At 40.8% G+C, this 22183-nt stretch overlaps 1 protein-coding gene across 1 annotated transcript in view; it reads right to left on the bottom strand.

The window, feature by feature from the left end:
* Positions 1-3706: 3706 nt before the first annotated feature.
* Positions 3707-22183, bottom strand: part of MIPEP (mitochondrial intermediate peptidase) — a 227067-nt gene continuing 208590 nt past the window's right edge. The window contains exon 20 of the mRNA XM_006083649.3: positions 3707-3967. Within this exon, the coding sequence (XP_006083711.1) occupies positions 3870-3967 (98 nt within the window). The 3' untranslated portion in view covers positions 3707-3869. The remainder of the gene's footprint in view (positions 3968-22183) is intronic.

The following is a 22183-nucleotide window of genomic DNA, read 5'->3' as shown; positions in this document are numbered from 1 at the left end:
CTGAGTAGAGCTCCCCCTGTGGGAGCGCACTGACCACCAGGGGGCAGCTCCTGCATTGAGCATCTGCCCCCTGGTGGTCAGTGTGTGTCATAGTGACCAGTCATTCCCAGTCGTTCTGCTGTTAGGGTCAATTTGCATATTACCCTTTTATTATATAGGATAGCCAAGATTTGGAAGCAGCCCAAGTGCCCATCAGTAGATTAGTGGATAAAAAAGCTGTGATACATTTACACAATGGAACACGATTCAGCTATAAAAAAGAAGGAAATCTCATCCTTTGAGACAGCATGGATGGACCTCAAGTTTATTATGCTAAATGAAATAAGCCAGTCACAGAAAACAAGTACCATATGATTTCACTTATATGTGGAATTAAATGAACAAAATGAACTACCAAGCAAAATAGAGACTCATAGATAGAGAGCAGGCTGACAGCTGTTTGGGGGGTGGTGTTGTGTAGAGGAATGGAAGGATTGAGCAAATAAGAAAAAAATGGGAAAAAACTCATGGACATAAACAGCAGTGCGGTGATTGCTGGAGTGTGTGTGTGTGTGTGTGTGTGTGTGTGTGTGTGTGTGTGTAGTTATAGGAAGGTGTAGGGGAGATTAATGGTGATGGAAGGATACTTGACTTGGGGTAGTGAACACACAATACAGTGGACAGATGATGTGCTGTAGAATTATGCAGCTAAAACCTGTATAATGTTGTTAACCAGTGTCACCCCAATTAATTCAACAAAAAGGAAAAAAAAAGAGATGTTTCCGGAGCCCGAGTATTATCTGAGAATGCCATTTTGCATCTCAGTCTTTACCTCTCAAACCCTTTTTTCATTGTCCTTTGGCATTTAATGGCGATACACATTCCATTTATTTGTACCCTTACGATGATTCTGGGGTCACCACAATTTGTGATCCTTTATATGGAAGCCTGTTATTTCTAGCTGAATGCTTGCAGCAGTTGCTTCCCAGTGTTCGGAAAAATGTCATTAATAGGTACTCCAAAAAAGGGGGTGGGTCCTATAATCAAATAGGTTTGGGAAACATTAAGTCATACTAGTATATACAATGCTATGTATGTTTTGTGCTTGTAGGATTGCTAATGTGCACAGTGAACCTCCAACACTTATTTGGCATTTCCCAAATGTATTTAACAACAGGACTCTTTTGAGTTCATGGAAAACAGTAACATCCTAGAAAGTGTTCTGCAAAGCCCATTTTGGAGTATGCTGGCTTATAATTTTAATTACATTTATTTATTTATTTTTAAAATATATTTTTATTGATTTCAGAGAGGAAGGGAGAGGGAGAAATGGAAACATCAATGATGAGAATCACTGATTGACTGCCTCTCGCACGCACCCCGCCCCCCCCCCCCCCGACTGGGGATCGAGCTCACAACCCGGGCATGTGCCCTTGACCAGAATCGAACCCAGGACCCTTGAGTCCACGGGCCAACGCTCCATCCACTGAGCCAAACTGGCTAGGGCTAATTACATTTATATTTAAACTCTGGAAAGGGCAGATAGTGTCAGGCGTGGGTCTCTTTTCATCATTTGGTTTGGTGTGCAATACAGGATTCTTTTTTTCTTTTTAATAGTGGAAAATAGACATTAAAAAAAAACTAATGCTTTAACCATTTTTTTAAGTGTACAGTTAAATGGCATCAAGTACAGTCACATTATTGGGCAACCATCAAGGATTTCCTTTGAAATTACTCAACTTTTCTTCTCATATCAAAAACGTTTTCTTAAATTCACTGAATAGTATGTATTTGCCAGAGCACATACAAACAGCATCTATTCACCATTTGAGCACTGGGAATAGAGAACATAAGAACTTGTTTTCTGTTATTGCCTTTGTTCTGGGCGTCCTGCTTTCCTCCTCAGGAATTGTCTGGCAGAGGCAGCACTTTCCTCCACTTCCCTGCTACCAGCTCTCATATCCCTTCAACCTGCATTAGGAGATGTTTCTCAAGTTCGCCCTCGACAACTTGTTTTTTTCTGCTTTGATAATGTTTTAAATCACTGCATGTATTTCAGTTTTTTACATTTCTTTCTTTTTCCTTTCTTCCTTCTTTCTTACCAATCTTTTTAGCTTATCCTTATCTTTTTATTTCTGCTTGCTCTTGATGGCTTTCAGCTTCATAAATACTATGTTTTCTCAAATCTCACTAAGAATAATAGAGAGGTTTCCTACAATGTGTTTTACTTCCTTTACAAAATAACTTTCCAAGTTCTGCTCCTCCAGGTGATCTTTCCTTTTTCTGAACAATGTTTACACATGGGCTCCCTATAGATTTTTCTCCTTACTCTCCCTCAACTGAAAAGGGACTGTCACTGTTGGTGAATCTGAAAAGCAGCTTTTCAGATTTACCTATCACTGACTGGCAGGTTTATATCAATTTCTCCAAGTCCACTCCTCAGAAGAGAGTTAGCATTTGTGTAGTGCAGTTTGTTAAGATTTTCCTTACCTTAGCTCAGACACTGTGAACAAACAGGGTGGAGTACAGAAACAGCTAGACTCCTCCCAGGCACTGGTCCCCAGGCGCCTATTGCCAGCATTATCCAAGCCTTGCCCTCCCTTCCCGACTTTGCTTTGGGTACAGAAGAGGCACCATTGCCAGGCCTGCCCTACTTCCTGCCCGAGGATTCTGTGTAGTGCAGTTTCCAAGTGTTCAGAGACTGAGAAATTCCAGAGGGGAGGAGCTGGAAGAGGAACAAAGGGCAGCAAGGGGCTATCGTGCGAGCACTGCGTGGGTGGCATGCCAGCTGCTCTGCTTCTGGTTGGGGCACACTTTGGATTTCTTGGTGTGAGCGGGGGTGGAGGGAAATGAAGGGTCAGTACCCCATGTATCCATGTGTACCCAGGATGGGTGGGTCACTGGCATTTCTTCGTCTGGTCTCACTTATTTCTGAGCTTGTCGAAATTGTCCCATATTCTGTGAATCAGTTGAACATGTGTCCTAGTTCTGGGGATTTTTAATCTTGCCTTTTTGCAGCATCATTGGTCATTCAATGCAAAGCAGAAAGAGGCTTCTAGCAGATGCCATTTTAAAGTCTATAATTAAATTCTTGACTTTGATGGTGGGAAAACCCCATTAAATAGTTTCTTTCCTATTATTAACACACAGTGATATGGTGTGCAATAATGTAAGGCAGATGGGTTCAAGATAAAGATAGACATGATTTAAAACCCAGTTTCCTTATTTATCAGTTGCTGGATCTTGGCACATCACTCATAAATTGGACCTGCACTTATTTTTGTAAGTTCATAATCCAGCCAGAGAAATATGAGTTCAAGTCTTACCTGTTCTGAGTCCATCTATATATGCCTAAACACTCAGAAGAAAACCAATGCAGTCAATAACAAGTACTTTGGAAACCATACTTGGTTTCTTGGTTGTTGCAAGGGACTTCCCCAACTGCATTTTCAAAGTCTAGTCTAGTGGTCTTAAGAAATGGCAATCACTTAAAAGAACTATATGTGTAATCTTTCTGAAGACTGCCACAAACTAAAATAATTTTGCTTTTAATGAAGTCTCTAATCAATTACAGATAAACAAAACTGATTTAAAAAGTTCAACAGGAAAGTGGCTGGACTAAGGAAATACCCAGACATTAAATTTAACAACTCTCTATGCTCTAGTGTTTACTAGCTCACTGAGTGGATTTCCATATGTTAAAAAATCTGCCAAACAGACTAAAAGCTAGCTTAATTAAAACATTTATTCCAAGTTCCATCCATTTACGGTTTTTCAGAAATTATTACAGAAATGAATACAGAAATCAGAAACGAGTGTTAACAGCTGTAGCATTTACAACAAAGTTAATAACTACACGACCTTGACTTAAAAGATTCAAGGTGTTTCTGTTATTCAGAATCCATGAGGAAAGTTTCCAAGTCAAGATCCAAGTCGGAGACGAGGGCACTTACAAAGTCATCAGTAGAAGGGCACTTCTGAAGCATACCTGCGAACAAAGAAAACACCAGCTAACACATCACCCCCAGGTAATAAGGAGGGACAAAGACTGTACAAATCAAATGTCTGGACAAAAGTAGATTGTGGACGTTAAGAGTACACAAAGTACAGTTGGTGGGAGAACATAGGGAGGAAGATGAATTCTGATGGAGAGATTCAGAGGCTGGGTTGGGATCTGAGTAGAATCTTGAAAGATAGGGAAGATTTAGGTTCAAATTAGGGCCTTCCAGGTGGAGAAAACAACAGAGGAAAGGCAGAAGGGTGGGAAAATGCAGAATGTATGTTGACTACTAAGTAGTCTTGTGTGGCTGGACTAAAGGTGGAAGAGGCCCCGGGAGAGACAGAGTTCAGGGAGGGAAGGGTAACTGAGTCCAAGAACAAGAGGAAAACCAGTAACTCGTTATGTTTAGGTGCTGGACAGTGTGTGTGTGGGTGTCCAAGTGCAGGCCTCCCGACTTTAGTCAGCAGTGAGAACAGAGTTCAGGTGGGCCTAGCACTGTACACACCCAATCCACGAACTTCCATTGCACCTTTGAAACCCACAAACAGGAGGGTGTTTTCTTCCCTGAATACACAGCAAAAAACGAATTCAGAAGGACCCACAAACAGCTGAGACAATCCCACCCTGCTTCTTTTTAGACCTCTCATCACACCTACCACCAACCTTGCCAGGACTGTGAACATATGGGAAATAGCCCAAAGACTGCTTTGTATGGTGGACATAAAAACAGCAGCTCCAAACACATACTTGTAAGCCACCAACTAGACCTCAAGTAGCTAAGAACAATAATATTAAAATATTTCAACTATAGATCAAAATATTTTTATTCTCAATCAAGTTCAAATTCTAGTATCTGCATCTCAGGAAATATCTGAGAAATAAGGAGCAGCTACTGGAAGAAAATTCCATTGCTATGTCTTATTTGCAAAACTAAAGTTCAAAATACAATTTTCTTTTTAGAGTAAAATAATCTCTATGGATCAAAGAAGGCCTTTCCTTTGGCCCAGCTGTGTTAATGATTGAAATGTTGAGTCTTTCCTGATTGCCAAAGCTGCACATTTCACGTCGTATCTAGATGGGAGGTTATTACTTAAGTAGATTCAATCTGATGAATAAATCAGGTTTCAGGCCTTTCCTATGTGCCAGGTTTCTTAATACAGAGAACAGTTGTAGGCAAAAAGTGGCTTTCAATCAAATGAGTTAACCTATTACACCATTTTAGTCCTTTTAGTATGTGAAACATTTTATAACTAAATGACTGGTTGTTTATGATTAAATGACTAGAACTTTCAGGAGTTAAAACCCTTTTATTCAGAGCAGACGTATTCAGTTACACATGGCCCTCCTGTCCCTTTGAAGTGGTTCATTTGAACTCAACAAACAGCCAATATAAATATGACCTTGCTCTGTCCTCCTTAGCAGACAGACCTAGCTAGCACACATCCTTCTTCTGTTTCCCATCTTCAATCATTCCTGCATCTCAGAGAATAGCAATTGTGGCAACAACAAAAGAAAAACATATACACTCATGGCTTTTTAAAATAAAATCTGGTCAAAGCTAAATGGTTTGGTAATTTTGTATGTTATGTGATTGCTAAAGATGAAGTTTCAAAAAAGAGGAAATCAGAGGGATAAAGAATAGTTACTGGGGCAAGAATTGTCTCGGTATATTGTTATGATATCCTCACTTTAATTAGGTTTAAATGTTTTGCAAGTGTGCAACTTCTACACAGAATTAAAAGAAAAACCAATGTTTTCAGGTAGTTCAATAAATAAGAAAAACCGAAGCTACCTTTTATATGTGCATAGTAAAAAAACTTCCCAAAACTCTTTGATTTTTAAAAAAAAAAGCTGACAAAAATGTCCCTTTTGTCTTCAAGTTTAATCTTCAAAGGATGATGACTAGACTTGCAGTTTCTTAGGAGCCCCTGGGAAAAGGTTGGAGCTATTAAGTCCATAAGTGGGTGGAGTTTACAAACATATTTCACTGTGGAAATCACCTAAATTAGTGAGCTACATGGATTGATTTTGCCAAAAGGACTGAAACAAACAAATGACAACTTTACAACCGAAAAAAGAAAAGTGTTGACAGCAAAGTAAGAAAGACAAAATTGCATTAGGATGCACATTGCACATAGTTCATACAAAGGAAAGTATGATTTTATCTATCTGCCCTCCTCAGATGGATAAAGAGTATATATAATGAGTAGCTGAAGACTGATGATTTAATTTATTTTTCTCCTCATTTTACCTGAGAGGCAAATGGGCTAATAAAAGCTGGTACAAGCCAGAACATTTTCAGCTACACTGCTCTGCTCAAACTAGCATGTTTCATAACCTTGAAGTACTAGGGCAATTATTCTAGGCCTGATGAAAATAAATTAGTATAGCAAAAGGATTCCAAGACTGGTTTTTGAAGCTATAAAGGCTTCCAAATTGTACTATGTGTTGTTCTCTCTAGTGACTGCTGACATAGAGCTGGGAATAAAGTGAGGATAAAAATACCAGGTATGAGGACCTTACTCACAGACGGCTGCCCTAGAAAGGGTTTGTTGGAAAGACTGCCATCAACACAAACAACAGTGATTATGGCAGCTATCTGTTGAGCATTTACTGAGTGCCCAGCAAGTGCTAAGAGTATTGACTCATCTGATCCTTAAAACACACCTGTGGCCCTAGCCGGTTTGGCTCAGTGGATAGAGCGTCAGCATGTGAACTGAAAGGTCCCAGGTTCGATTCTGGTCAGGAGCACATGCCCGGGTTGTGGGCTCGATCCCCAGTGGGGGACTTGCAGGAGGCAGCCGATCCATGATTCTCTCTCATCATGGATGTTTCTATCTCTCTCTCCCTCTTCCTTCTTCTTCGAAATCAATAAAAATATATTAGAAAAACAAACACAAATGTATTATAAAACAAACAAACAAAAAAACACACCTGTGAAGAACCCATCTTACAAATAAAACAATGGAACAAGAACAGGTCACACAACTGTGGTCGGCAGTTAGACAGACATGAGCAGAGCAAGGACGATGGGCCAGGTACAAAAAGCCCCGGGTGTCTAACAAAGGACAATTGTAGGGTGGGATCTCATCCCCAGGATGACTTTTCTTCCCCTGGCATATAGCTGATCACATGGTTTGGACCCCCTGACCTTTACTCCCAAGAGATAACATCTAGGTCTCAGTTGTATTTCAGCTCCAGGCTCAGATAAGCAACAAAACCAGCTACAGCTGATCTCAGGACCAGCTGCACTGAATAATGACCCCCTGCCCTGGTGTCCACCAATCAATCAGTGGAGACTTAGACCCTGGAAGGACACACCTGGAAAACTGCTGAATATTCTATTGAGGTCGTCCCCTAAAATCTCTACCCTTAAAACCCTTGGGACTGAGGACCCAGCATGGTCCCTTCTCCTTCCCCCACTACACCCCCAGGCATGTTACTATTACCTTCCTCACTCCCAAGCTCCAAGGGCCCTTCCTTTGCCTCTACAACTTGATTCATCAGCACACTTTTACAAATTACTTCTACTTCTGCAATTTTCCAAGTAAATGTTCTCTTATAGTTTGCATCTTGGCTCTGAATTCTTTTTCAGCCCAAACTCAAGTACTAAGGTTGCTGAACCCAGGTCCTGTCTGACCCCACCAGTCTAACAACTGGTGCTGTTCCCGCCACCCTACAATACAACTAAGAAGTTTCTCTGTTGTGCCCTGGCAGTCTGGTTCCAGAGCCCATGCCCTTAAAGCATGGTGACATATTGGAATTTTGTAAAATAATACACATTCTTAAAAAGTCCATATTTAAATATCAGCATCCTGGATATGACAACAACCAAATGTGTGGAGAAATTCCAGAAAACAAAATATGTCTAATAGATTCCTGATGCCACCCATGCCTATATGGACCCAACTCATCGTATTTACTGCTTTGAAGACAGAGGCAAAATGCCCATTGCCTTTTGGGCACTTTGGCTGCTGTACTATGGAGTACACTTCATGAGGAATCACAACCATGTACTATGTAACTGGAGGTGGGGAACAGAGAACACGGTGAGCAGCCTCTGCTGGAAAGGCAGGAAGGTGGTACAGGCAAAATGGCTTTGCCCAGCCGTGACTGGGACAGGCACTCGTGTCACAACAAAAGCCTCTTCCTCTAATGGCACAATAGTCAGCCACGCTTGGCTGATGCAGGAATTCTTTTCTGGGCATAATACTGGGAGAAACAAGTGCCTAAGAGTTTTGCACTTAAGGATGTTTTCTGGGTGGCTTCCAAGTTTCTGTGGTAACCCTTTACAAACAGAAGCCCTTACATGTTTAAGGGACTTTTAACCATGCATATTTCTATGCTTTCACCAAGAAAAAATTCTGTCAGCCCCAGGAAAACTTCAATACATGTATAAAGCTGCAAGTTCACACCCTGTTATTTTGTAATATGTAATACAGAATCTAACCAGACCATCGTTTAAACATCTGTATGTACTTGGCATGAACTCTTTAACCTCTTGAGTACCTGTTTAGATGTACAATTAAAACAATTATTTGAAAACCTGATTGAGAACTACTGGTTGGCAGTTTCATTATGTCTCTAAGCCACCATGAAAATGATGGACTCTCTTTCTAGCCCCCTTTACTAAGCACCCGGGATGAAATGTTCTCTGTGTCATTTAATTTTGAGAATATGGGAGATTATTGGCATAATAAAAAACATTAATATTATTTTAAGCTTTGGAAGAGAAGTAGAATCTCCTATTGCTTAACATCAACTGAGGGTGCCCAATCAAACAAAACTGTAGTTGAGTTTGATCAAGGTTTAGTGAAAACAAAGAAGGGTGAATAGAAGTAGCTAACAGAAACTTTGTAAGGGTTTTTATATCCAAGCATTCATTCACTCATTCACTCTATGTGTACCCGAGTACCTAATGTGAACATAAGGCTGGCAAAAAGATCACATTTATTTGGAAGAAACTATGTGTAAAACTCACTAAGAATCCTCCTTCTAGAAACAATGCTCTCATGTTTCTAAATGTGTAATTTCCAAACCAACAACCTGGGGTCACCTGGGAACCTGCTGGGAATACACATTCTTGGTCCCCACCCTAGACCTAAGGAGTCAGTACCCATTGGGGCAATGCGTCCGTCCGGTGAGTCTGATGGACCTGAGGAAACCGATTTATGTGGAAAATGAGGCAAAGTTTCTCTCAACTGAAAATTATAAATTGAAAAATATTGAGCAAGAAATATGTATTGTTTTTTTATTTAACTAAACTAAAAAAAAATATTTCTCAAATGAAATAGGAAACAATTTTATGAAACAAAAATAGGATTGTTTGGGACACTGTTCAAAGTTATACTACCAAGCCCCCAAAGAGGTGACACAGCTGTCTGGAAAAGCACCTAAAAGGATCATGTGGCTTTGGCATGAAAATAGCCTTAAAGCCTGGGGAGGAGGAGGAAGCCAGAAAGGGAGCTGACGCCAGCTGTGAGAGGACGGGCGAACACTGTGACCATGGACTTGCTTGAGAAGTCGCCCAGACAGGAGGGCAAGCTTTTGAAGTTAGCAGCAATATTTTTATTTTAAAAAAGGAGCAGAGTCTATTTTGATTACTAGAACTCTGTGGGAAACAGTGTTTTGTGTTTTTCAGTTACTGACTCTTTTGTGAGGAAAGCTCAGAAACACATTTAAGAAGCTTCCTTTTAACGCAGCGATTCTGGCTGTTCTGAGCCTGAGGCCTGTAACCAAACTTTAGTCAGGCAGGAGCCCAGAGGGAGCCCAGGATCACCTTTCCCAGGGAAAAGGCCACAGGTCAGCACAGGCACTGGGGCTTGTGGGAATGTCATGAGTTCTGAGAAAATGGGGTCTTCCTAGGGTGTGCCTGGCACCCTCGCTCTTTAGGGGTTCTGAAATGGATGCCATGCCTGGCTGCCAAGCTCCATGCAATACTACAATAAACAGGACCTACCCATGCCTCACTCCACCTAAGACGGAAAGTCTGCTCATGCATTGATGGAGACTAGAACACACTGAGTACCTGTGTGCCAAGCACTGCGTACTAGGCACCAGGCACAACGATCTGAGATCTGATTTCTGTTCTCAAGAAGTTCATTACCTGGGGAGAAAACTACAGAAATACTGTTTATGTAGAACAAGAGTGCATATGCAGTATAGACATGGTGCAAAAGAGGGAGTGACTGATGAACTGCAGGGGAAGGGTCTTAGGGGACTTCATGACCCCTTGCTGTCAGGAGGCAGAGTTTCTGAGAGTGAGAAGTATATGGAGACTGAGCCCACAGATTGGGGGTGGATTCTGATCCAGGCTGGCAACAGTGGAGACAGATCAAGAGAGGAAGACTTAGTGGAAACCACTTGTTTTTGCAGTCCAGCACCCTTTTCCCTTCTGGTTAGAGGGCTGATTTTCCTTTAGATCAGTGGTTCTCAACTGGGGGTAATTTTGCCCACCTCCTTTGTCCCCTAGGGGACATTTGGCAATGTCTGGGGCTATTTTTGGTTGTCACACAGAGGGGAGTGTTCCTGGTGTTTAGTGGGTGGAGGTCAGGGAAGCTTGCTGAACCCTCTGCCATGTGGTGCAGACACCTGCTGGAGTGCCCCAAGCATCCCTGCCCTCACCTTGCCAGCTGGGCCAGCACATGTGTTCTTCCTACAATCTGCATCAGAAGCAGAATGACAAACAGGTATGAAGATGACTGGGACTCGTCCATCCTGGCACCAGCACCCTCAGGAGCACATCTGTTCCTTCTACCAAGAAAGTGAGCCCTGTTTTGACATTTCCTTTTGATTTTGTGGCCTCTTCCGTATTGTTCCTCAGAGGTTCTTTTCCGCTTTGGTAAGGCAAAGTTGGTTCTGTTTCTTTTAAGAAGAATCCCCATTGAAAAATGATCAGATCACAAGTCATTAAAGGGGATTTAGTGATGCCTGGGGGACACTGACAATTTTGTTTAAGGCTCAATGTTCTAGACCCAGGGTATGGACCAGAAGCAGGTTTTGTTCGCTTTTTTCATTTAAATGACTATGCCTTTATCTCCCTCTTCCTCTCTGGAAAAAGAAAAAAAAAAATATATATAAAAACTTGAATGTCAGATTTCCTCTCTCCAAGTTTACTGGGTATCTGAGAGTGTTCCTGGCCAAAGAGAGAAAAGGGTATTTTGGTGCCTCCCAGTCTTGATCAGGGTTGGTGGGAGGGGTGATGAGGTCTAGAAAGGAGCAGGGTGGGAGTGTCTTCAGCTGTTTGTGGGTCCTTCTGAAACTCGTTCTTTGCTGTGTATTCAGGGAAGAGAACATCCTCCTGTTTGTGGGTTTCAAAGGTGCAATGGAAGTTCATGGATTGGGTGTGTGTCCAAGGCTCTACAGGAGAGGTGAGGGTTGAGTGCTCCATAGTTTGGGTCCAGGTGGACATAGTCCTGACACCTACCAAGCACTTAGAGTCAAAGAAGGCCAGGAACAAATAAGTCATCAGTTCTTTTAAAATTAAAGCTAAAAGCCAATTGTGCTCTTACATTTCAGACACAGTCTGATATTTGGTTTAAGTTAAGGTATGCCAGTCAGGTTTATATTTAAGACTTACAGGTATCATTTATTTAGGCACAGTTTGGTGGAATAAGAAGAGCCTTAGGCTCCAAAGAGGAAATGTCCTGGGGAACCCCTACTAGGAGCTATGAAAACCATCAGAGTTAACTACCATGTGGTTACCGGTAGATAGTAGTAAACAGCCTCGTGGTATTGTGCAGGTTAGAATTTTAGGCTGAATGGAACATTATCTGGCTCAGCATAGCATTTTAGAACTTAAAATTTCAGTCTAATTTTCCTTTTCTGACCACACAAAAGTTTTCCTTTGAAGGGTTGGCAAGGAAGAATAGAGAGGAAAGATAAATTCTTTCTTTTCAAAAAACTTTAGTCTTCTAAAGAAGACGCTATATACCCTTCCAGTTAGAGCAAGGGGCTGGTGAGCACTTGCTCTGAGTTAATCTATGGCACCTCTGACCAGTCTCTTAACTCCCAAGGCCTCATTTCTGCTAGAAGCAACCTGAGGAAAGGTAAAATGTGAGAGTGAAGTGTCAGGTTTGAAGCTCATAAAATTGGCATAATGTCATCTACTTTGCTAGATTATTATAGGGATTAAATAAAATAGTGCATTTAACAGAGAGAAAATGCTCCGTCACTGGTAACATAACAATCAGATCCAAAGGTTTATGAAAAGCTACTTCCCAGTTAGGAGTTGAAGGACGAGGTCTAAAATTTTAAATATTTAGGACATTACCATCAAACTCACAATCACAAATATCTGGCTAATAAATTATTGTTTGTTTTACTTTTTTCTACTTTTTGCAACCTTCTTTTTATAGAATAACCATTTATCTACTAAAAGAAGGAACCAAAAGATTAATTACAAAAGTCAATTCATTTTTCTACCTGTTAGCTGTGATAAAAGGTTATGAAGAGGTCATTGGGATGATGGGAAAGCTCTGGAAATGGATAGTGCTGACACAAGATTGTGAATATATAAAATTGTAAATGCCACTGAATTGTACACTTAAAAATGGCTACAATGGTATATTTTATGTTACATATACTTCACCATAATTTTTTTAAGAGACCTAAGTAGTAAGATAGACCCTCTGATTTGCCCAGATATTCATCTCTCTGTGCTACCCTGTCCTCTGCTACCAAACATAATAACTGGGAGATACTGAAAAACAGATTGTCTATGTGTGAAAGGAGTATCTGTGTATTCCCAACACTATCAATTCTAAAAACCCATCATGATAGTTAATGGCTATTATTTAAGCTGAAATAATTATACGTGCCAAACTCAGTTCAGAATGATTAAGAATTAGAGTACAAAGACAGGCCTGGCAGTTTGAAAAGTCTAAAGTGTATTTTATGAGATCAGAACTCTTATTCCAGATCAGTCTCTCCCAAGCCTAGGGCAACTGAATGGCTCACCTTCTCTGCTTTGAAGTTTTTCTCTGCTACAAGGCTGTGGTTACGCACACCGTTTTCTAAAGGTGGACTCTCACTATCTATGATCAGTTGCTGAGAAAATGAGGATATCAGCCAGAAAATGAAATTCCTTTCCTCCTTAGAACTGAAAAAACTCCATTGGCCCCTAGGCTGGGTTAGTATCTGTTGGTGTTCAAATAGGAGGTTCAGTTCCTGACTGGACTGAAGCAGAGCATCTGGACTTCCTGCTAGATGAGGCGGACCCACCAAGTGGAGGCCCACATACATGCTCTGTTTACAAATTAGTTTATTTCAATGTCATCGCCAGATTGAATAATTCCATTTACAATTACATTTCTGGGTTACAGAACATTGTGCCTTTTGAAGTTCAATGTCTTCCTTAAACAAACACACCCACACATTAAACACGTACACACCCTCTTAAAAATTCAGTACATTTACAAAAGGGAGGTCTGAGCCTTGAGAATGCAGGTGCTCGCTTCCATTTATTTCTTCCAGAAAGCTCTCAGCTCTTTCAGAGGCTACACTGAGTAAATAGCCAAACAAGCCAAAGATTAGAGATTCTATTTACTTGACTATTATTGTGGGTTGCCATTTTCTTCTATTATAGAAACCATGTAATCCTAGAGCCACTAAATTTTAAAAGTCTCATTCCATAGTATGCTTTCCTTATTTATTCCTGTTACACTGTGCAAGAAAAGGTTTCTGCCAATGAGAAAAAAGTTGGTTATGTGTTCAAGCATTCTCATTCAAAAAGCTGTATTTTACTATAAAATCACTTTCATGTATGTAAGGCAATGAATACCTGGTCAATTCTAGTTAGTATGTCACCTTTCAGATTTGTCCCCATGATTTCTTGCTCAGTGAACTAAAAAATATTTTCTTTGTGCATCAATGTATTCATGACAAGGCAACTCAGTTACCAGAAGCTATTAAAGAGCAAAGGGGAAAATGTAGTGGAATATATGTTCAACTATTTCCAAAGCAAAAGATGCCTGGTAAAACCTGAAAAAGAAGTTGAGATTCCCTACCAGTCCACATAAGACGAGTAGAAATGCCTAAATTTGAATCCTAGTTCTATCACTTGCTACTGCATGATCCCTTAGATTGTTTAGGTAATTCAATGAGGTGATAGTGCAATGTGCTTAGCACAGTATCTGGCACATCAAAAGCACTCATAAAGGTGTTTAGCAGTAGTTATTGTTATCATTCTCATGACTGTTATTGTTGCTACTTGGCTATTATTGTGGGTTGCCATTTACCTCTATTAGAGAAACCATGTCCTGTCCATTCAACTCTGTAAATATAAAAGTAGTAGAAATTAGTCTTACTGGTTAATATCCAACAAAGTATTATTTATCCGAGGAAAACCAGTACACAAGGCTACTGCAGCACTTTAGTAAAATTCTGATCCTAAAGTGAAAACAAAGTGTGCATGAAAAAAAGGCAAAAATGAATGTGGTGCTGAGATTTCAGTTACTTTGAGTGTCTGATTTAAGATTTTAAGAATGTTTTAAAAAATGTTTTGTTTAAACTGCTTTTAGGAAAAATGTAAATGGAGTTTAGCTGTCTTCCTGACCCTATAGCTTAATCAAACTAAACATACATTTAGTACTTTAAGAAAAGAGATTAAAAAACTGAACATGTGTTACTTGACATTGCATAAATTATGTGCTAGGATAGAAAAAGAACTCTTGTTATTCAAATATTTGATATATACAGACTCTGAGATAAAGGAGTAATTATTCTATTAAAACTTTAATGTAAAAATAAACTATTAGGTAAAAACATTCAGTTTAGGTATGATCTAAATCTAGTTTAATTACTAGCAAAATTACATAACAGTCAAAAGGAAAAAGTTTCTTTTAGAGATAGTTGAAAAGACTCAAACGCTAGAAGGTATCTTGTAAATGATCTTTTAGGAAATGATCCAGTCAAACCAAGAGGAATTTTCCTGTCTCTATGATCTCTGGCAACATTTCAAACAAGAGTTAGTAAGCACGTCTTCAACTAAATTCAATTATTCCACTAAAATCTGCTCTAGGTCTCTATGAGCAGATTTTACCTTTTATTGGTACAGTTTTTAAAAGTAAATTCATCAGTGTGCCCCCAGCACTGGTCCTACCAGAGATACTTATGGCTCCTTGATTCCTCCGCCCCTGAAACTCCATGCCTCAGGGTGTCAAACTAAAAATGTAGATCAGGAGCTTTGGAGGAATGACATATGCTTTCCTAACCGGTTTTTAGCCCATTGCCAACAGACACACTTGTAACCACATGTTAAGGACACCATCTGTAAAGATCATTTTAAAAGAAGATTTTATGATGTTTTCATTAAGCAATCAAAAGAGCTAAAAGAATATTATCTACATTCTTTTATAAAGTAGCAAATGACATAATCTAAAAATGGAATCGTTGTTATATTTCTTGGAATGAGTCTACTATAAGAAAAATACCTGGGAAAAAAGCTCTCACCTCAAATAGCGTCAAACTCCAGAGACATTACCTCAGATGGCTACACCTATGGAAGAGGGCTCATCACATTTACATAGCAAGTAGAAAATGACAGTTTATTATACTGCTGAGTGAAAATGATCAAAATGAGCACTACCCACCCAAAGTCAACAGCAACAAAAGAGTTTACAAAGAGTCTACAGCTCCAAGAGGGGTCAGGGTGGAGTGCTGTGAGTCAGCAGATGCAGTGGGCACCTCAGGGCTTTGAAGACAAAATGGCCTGGGTCAGATCCTTACTATGCCATGTAATAGCTCTGCAACACCACACTTTCATTATGTCATTGTCCCTTGACCTTCCCTGCCTGGCAACCTCCTTTGGATATGCCGTTTAAAACAGATGATCTGAAATCAGTTAGGCAGGAATTTCTTAGGCCCAGGGTTTAATAAGAGGTGCTCTACTCTGGCACCAGTGCATGGCCTTCGGTCTAATGGGGTCCTTTACCCATCCCTTCCACCAAGCTGTTTTACAATCAATACCCACTTGCCCTGTGGACAGAACCAAGGCATTGTACTGAAGTGAAAAGTACACCGCTGACTGGTTAAAAGTTAAAACTTGGTTTAAAAAGTTACTTTCCTAGAAGCAAAAATTATGTTGGTTGAATTTAGTAATTAGAATATTTGCAATAAAATGTGGGGGAGGGGAGAAATCCAAGGATAATAGAGCCTTCTGGGTTAGTTTAGTAGAAGAAAAGAGCTATGGTTTTTGGTAAAAGCTGACTTCTTTTTATTGGGAGAAAGAGATCAATATGCCATGTGGTTTCTACCACGCTACATTGTAAAAATTAGAGAAAATACTCATAAGTTTCTAGTATGGTAGTATGCAGTTATCTACTTGATGTATTAAGAAAACACCATAACCTGCAGGAATGACTTATTCCTGATGTTCTAGGAATATTTAGAAAATAAAAAAAAACTACCACTTGTTTCATGAGGGCATTTCACTTATAATATCCACACATTTTCTCTTCTTTTATCTTTATCTTTGAAATACTGACCTTTTATTTGGCTTTAGTTCTTTGTATCTCAAATGCTATTCATCTGTTTGGTTCAAAGGTTGACCTTTAGTTTCTATTTATAAGCAAAGAACATTTGAGTAGCTACTGAAAGGGAGGGTGCCTCTGGTGTTTAGAGAATGTCCCATCTTGGGATTAGAGTGAAATGATTTTGATAATGCATCTAGTGAAAGCAGGCTGCAGACTCCAAGGTCTGATGCCCACTAATATAATAGGCACATATAGAGCCTTCCTGAGGGTTGACATCCTGACTTAGGTTTGTACCCTCAGATATCACCTTCCCCAGTACTCACCCCCAGTGGCTCACCTGGTAACCCAACTAGTGCTAAGTACTAAGGTAGCTGGCTTGGGAAAAGAGGGGCTGACACCCAGGAGTCCTGCAGTCCTCAAGACCTGTGTCCTCCTGCAGACTTCTGTCCCCACATGGGAACTTTTCTGCAGTTCCACCTCCCAGAGGGGGCTCTTTTTTTGTAATTCTCACAGGATGCTATACCCCTCACATAATGCAGGGTCTGTATATTATTCTTGTTTCTCTGTCCCCAAAGTGCTTGGTTAGCAGTCAGTATTCAATAAATATTTGCCAAGCTTAAATGAATTGTTATCAACAACTGAAAATACTTTTTAATTTTTATTCTATCAGATTATTACCTAACCCAAGAATATTAAAATAATGTATTTTAACAAAAAACAATATTCTAGACAGCTAATGAAGGTGGGGTAGCTAAAAATAAATAATCCTGGAAGCCAACGTGCACAGGTGCCTCGGAGAGGAAACATCAGAGGGAGATAGATGTTGAAGGCCAAGGCCCGAGGTAGAGTTCTGCTTCAAGTTAGTCCTACTTTAATTAAGCCCCAGGAGTTGATTTTCCTTATATGCCAAAGTACACTACTAATTGTCATAAATCAAGCTGCAGAATTTATCTCTAACCTTCTATAGTAGTAAAAGTATGTTCCACTTTAATGTTTGGTTCTTAAGTAACTTTAATAATTTACCAGGTTGACTTGGTCTTGCATTATCTATAATAAAAATGTAATATGCTAATTAGACCGTACGTCCTTCTGGACGAAGTTGGGGCTGCAAGGGAAGCCCGGGTCCTGGGTACCAGAGGGAAGCCGGTGCTGGCAGGTGGGGGAAGGAGGGCCTACTCTTGCACGAATTTCATGCATCAGGCCTCTAGTATGAATTATAAAACATAAGGAATGACCTATTTTATTATACCTTGAAGAACAGTGGGTATGTACTGTATAATAAACATACACAGAACACAAAACATCTCATATAGCCAATGAATGGCATTCATTTATGCCATGGCTTCCTTCTCCCTGCTGATGAAAGCTCTTTGATCAAAAAAGGATTGAGGCCAGTGAAGCAGAGGTCCTGATGTGGGTGTTGTGAGGAGGACGAAGATGGAATAAGTATCAGGAGAACAAAGGCGAACCTGACAACTAGATAAGTGAGCAGACACAACAAGAAATCAGAGAAGAGGCAAGATACTGAACAAGTGGATGACAGAATACCTTTACCATGTGTATTTTTCTTATATGTTATAAGAGCTTCACCAAAACATTTAGGCCCATAAAATACTTGGAAATATTTATGTGATATAAAAATGTTCAGAACAAGGTAAAAAAACTATTCCCTTTCTAGTAATCACCACTTTTTAATGGAACAAGAAATATTTGGAAAAAATTTTTTGACCTTATAAGTATATTGTAATATTTACATAGCCACTCATTTAACAAATATTTATTGATTGCCTATGTACCAAGCCCTATAGGTGCTGGGGATATAGCAGTGAACATAACAATTTCCTTCCTTTCATAGAGTTTACACTTTATTGGGGAGCACAGACCACAAACCAATAAATAAAATATGTTACATTAAGTCAGGAAGTAAACACGTACTATAAAGAAAAAATAGAGTAAGGGGGCAGAGAGTGATAGGGAAGGTCTTTCTGATAACCAAAGGGGAAAAAAGGATATGTATTTAAAACTTTTGAAAAACCCATCAAAATTCACCTGAATAATTTTCTTCCAACAGCACAATTTTGCTTGCTCGTTTTAAATCATCTTATCTTTGTGAGGGGGTTTCTTCATAAGTGACTTACGAATGTAAAATACACTCATGGACAGGCACTCAGAAGCCTTGATGCATTTCCTTTGAGCTCGTCCTGGCATTCATTTATGCTGAGCCCCCATATATTCGGGGGCGCAGATGTTGGCTAAGTCAGGCAAAACCTGTCATGTCTTAATGCTTATCTCCTTAATTAAATTTAAAAAAATAAAAAGCAAAGAGACATAGTATAAAAAAATAAATTTAGGAATAACCATAAAGCTCATGTACATTACTGATCTCAGACTGTGTTTGGCCTGCTAGCTTTGCCACACAATGGCCCTAATGAGGGATTAACCAGATTGCACGATTAAATGTCGAGTTCGTATTTTAAAACTGAATGTAATAACTACAACTAATTTTTAGTGCTATAAAACAAAGTAAAATGTCTTTTCTGTTAAAGTGACTGTGTATCCATTTTGACATTAGGGAAATCAATCTGGCTAGTGTTGAACAGTAACTGTTTATGTAGTTTTCTTACTTTAAATGCCAACTGTACTTCTGCTGACAGGACTTACTGCTCCTTGATGGTACTGTCATATCTGTGTTATACGAATAGCACAACAGTAAAGCCACATGCTAAGCACATTTGGCCTATCAGGTTATTAACAAAATAAAAGCATCCAAATGCTCATTATCTAAAGATGCTGTGTTAACAAGACATCAATTGTTAAAAGTAGACAAAATCGTTTGTGTTAATTTGAATAAATGTGTCATCCTGTCAATGAGAGCTGGCTAAAGCAAGAATGAATCTGCATTGTGACAAAGTGGGTTTCCCATCATTAGAACTCTCTGCAGAAGTGCTTCCCAGAGCTAGTTCAGTACAAGGCCCCTTCAGTGCTTCAGGAATTGAATGCCTTTGACTTAGGAGCTTCTTGAGCAAAATTCTACACAGTGGCTGAATTGTTTTAGGACAGTGGGCCTACTTCTTGCTTCTATGTTTTTATCATATCCTTTCTAATACCTCTCACTTCAGTTGCCCACTACTCCCATTGCTCTGAGCAATAGGTCCCCATGGCTCTCAGTCACCATAACAGCATGACCACCTCTCCAGCTGTGAAAGCAGGGAACTTGGGAGTTAGTTATCTTTCATTTCCTTCTCACTCATTTCCATGCCGAATCAATTCCAAGCCCTGATGCTTTTGCTTCATAAATATTTCTTGAATCATAAAAGGTCTTTTCATCCCAACTGTTTATTCTCCAGGGCCCAGTCATTCTCTATCACAGGATTACTGCCAACAGTAAGGATCCTCTTCAAATCAGAACTTACCATGGCCCCTTCCTCAGCAGTCAGTGGATATTGTAAACCATAAATCTGATCTTGTCACTACCTGTCTTAAAAATACTGCCAATGCTTTCTCATGGTCCTCAGAATAAATGCCAAAAATCTTTTAATGTCTACGTGCTCCACATGATCTGATTCCTATTTACCTTTCCAACCACATTTCATGCCACAATTACCCTTCTCCTCCAATTCTGTGCCTCTGTGTGCCCCCGACAGGAAGTGGCAGTAGCACCGGAAATGGTGAAATGTGGCAAATGGAGTTATGGTGAAGCAAGAACCATGAGTGGTAGTGTCATTACTAAAAATCTTACCAAAGAGACTTTTTTGTTTTTATGCTTTCAATTTTAAGATAGTTTTATATTTACTGAAAAAGTGAAGATAGCCCAGGGTGTTCCCATATACTTCACCAGTCAGTCCATTTCCTCTATTATCTTACACTAAAGGCCCAGTGCACAAAATTCCTGCTCTGGAGGTGGGGGGGGGGGGGTCTCTCAGCCCAGCTGCACCTTCTTGCAGTCCTTGAGCCCTGTGATGGATCACCCCCACAAAGGGAAGCCCAGGCTATTTGCCGCAGTGCCACCGGCTGGGTAGCCTGGACTCCCTTTTTAAGGCGATTGATTGTGGAGCTCCATGACCGATCACCCCAAAGCGGGAGGCCTTGGCCACCCGGCCAGGGCTCTGTGATGGATTGCCCCCGCAGAGGGAGGCCCCACCCACCTGCCGCAGTGCCGCCACCGGGTAGCCTTGGCCTCCCTCTTTGGTATGATTACAGAGCCCCCTGATTGATTGCCTTGTCGGCTGGGGGCCTAGGCCTCCCTCTGTGGGGCGATGGCGGGGCCCCCCGACCAATTCCATCGCACCTGCCTTGGCTGGCCTGGTGCCAGTGGGTGACATAGGGTGGTTGTCTGGAAGGTTGTTCTGTTTAGCCTTTCGGTCGATTTACATATTATGCTTTTATTATTACAGAAGATTGTTATGGCACACATGTCACAACTAATTAACCAGTATTGATATAGCATTATTAAGTAAAGTCATACTTTATTATTATTTTTTAAAATATATTTTTATTGATTTCAGAGAGGAAGGAAGAGGGAGAGAGGAAAAACATCAATGATGAGGTAGAATCATTGATGGGCTGCCTCCTGCAAGCCCCCCACTGGGGATTGAGCCTGCAACCTGGGCATGTGCCCTGACCGGAAATCAAACTGTGACCTCCTGGTTCATAGGTGGACACTCAACCACTGAGCCATAACAGCTGGGCTAAAGGCATACTTTATTTAAAATTCCTTAGTTTTTATCTAATGTCCTTCTGTTTCTGGGTCCCATTCAGGATGTCACACTGCATCACCTTAGTTAGGCTCCTTCAGATTCTGTCATTTTCTCAGATTCCTTTGTTTTTGATGACCTTGACAGTTTTGAGATGTATTGGTCAGGATTTTTCCTGTACTTTGCCTCTCAATTCAGGTTTGTCTAATGATTTTCTCATGATTAGACTGAGATTATGGGTTTGGGAAGGAGGAGCATAGAGGTGAAGTGCCCTTCTAAACACATTATATCAAGGGTACGTCTTATCAACATGACCTATCACTGCTGATGTTGACCCCGAACACCTAGCTGAGTGTTTGTCAGTTTCTCTACTATCAAGTTACTCTGATTTTCCCCCCTTCCACACTTTCCTCTTTGTAAGAAAATCACTCTTGGAAGCCCACATTTCCGGGGTATGGGAAGTTTTGCTCCAGCTCCTTAAGGGAAGAATAACTACATAAATTATCTGAAATTCTTCTGCAGGGGAGATTTGTCTATTCTCCCTTTTTATTTATTCAACTAGTGGCCCGGTGCACGAAATTCATGCACAGGGGAGGGGGTGTTCCTCAGCCTGGCCTGCACCCTCTCCAATCTGGGACCCCTCGAAGGATGTCCTACTGCCGGTTTACAGGAATCGGGCCTAAACCGACAGTCGGACATCCCTCTTGCAATCCGGGACTGCTGGCTCCTAACCGCTCACCTGCCTGCCTGCCTGCCTGCCTGATTTCCCCTAACCACTCTGCCTGCCGGCCTGCTTGCCCCCAACTGCCCCCCCGCCGCTGGCGTGCTTGCCCACATATGCCCCCCTTCCAGCCTGATCACCCCCAACTGCCCCCCGTGCGAGTGTGTTCACCCCAAACTGCCTTCCCTGACAGCCTGCTCACCCCAAATGGCCCCAACTGCTGGCGTGCTCGGGCAACCCTCCCTCCCCACTGGGCCTTCTCGCTCCCAACTGCCCCCCTACTGGTCTGCTCACTCCTAACTGCACACCCCCCCCC

The sequence above is a fragment of the Myotis lucifugus genome, unplaced genomic scaffold, assembly GCF_000147115.1.
Source record: "Myotis lucifugus unplaced genomic scaffold, Myoluc2.0 scaffold_7, whole genome shotgun sequence".
In the NCBI taxonomy this organism is placed as follows: Eukaryota; Metazoa; Chordata; class Mammalia; order Chiroptera; family Vespertilionidae; genus Myotis; species Myotis lucifugus.
Note: the sequence above shows the minus strand (reverse complement) of the source record. Positions and strands in the feature narration are given on the sequence as shown.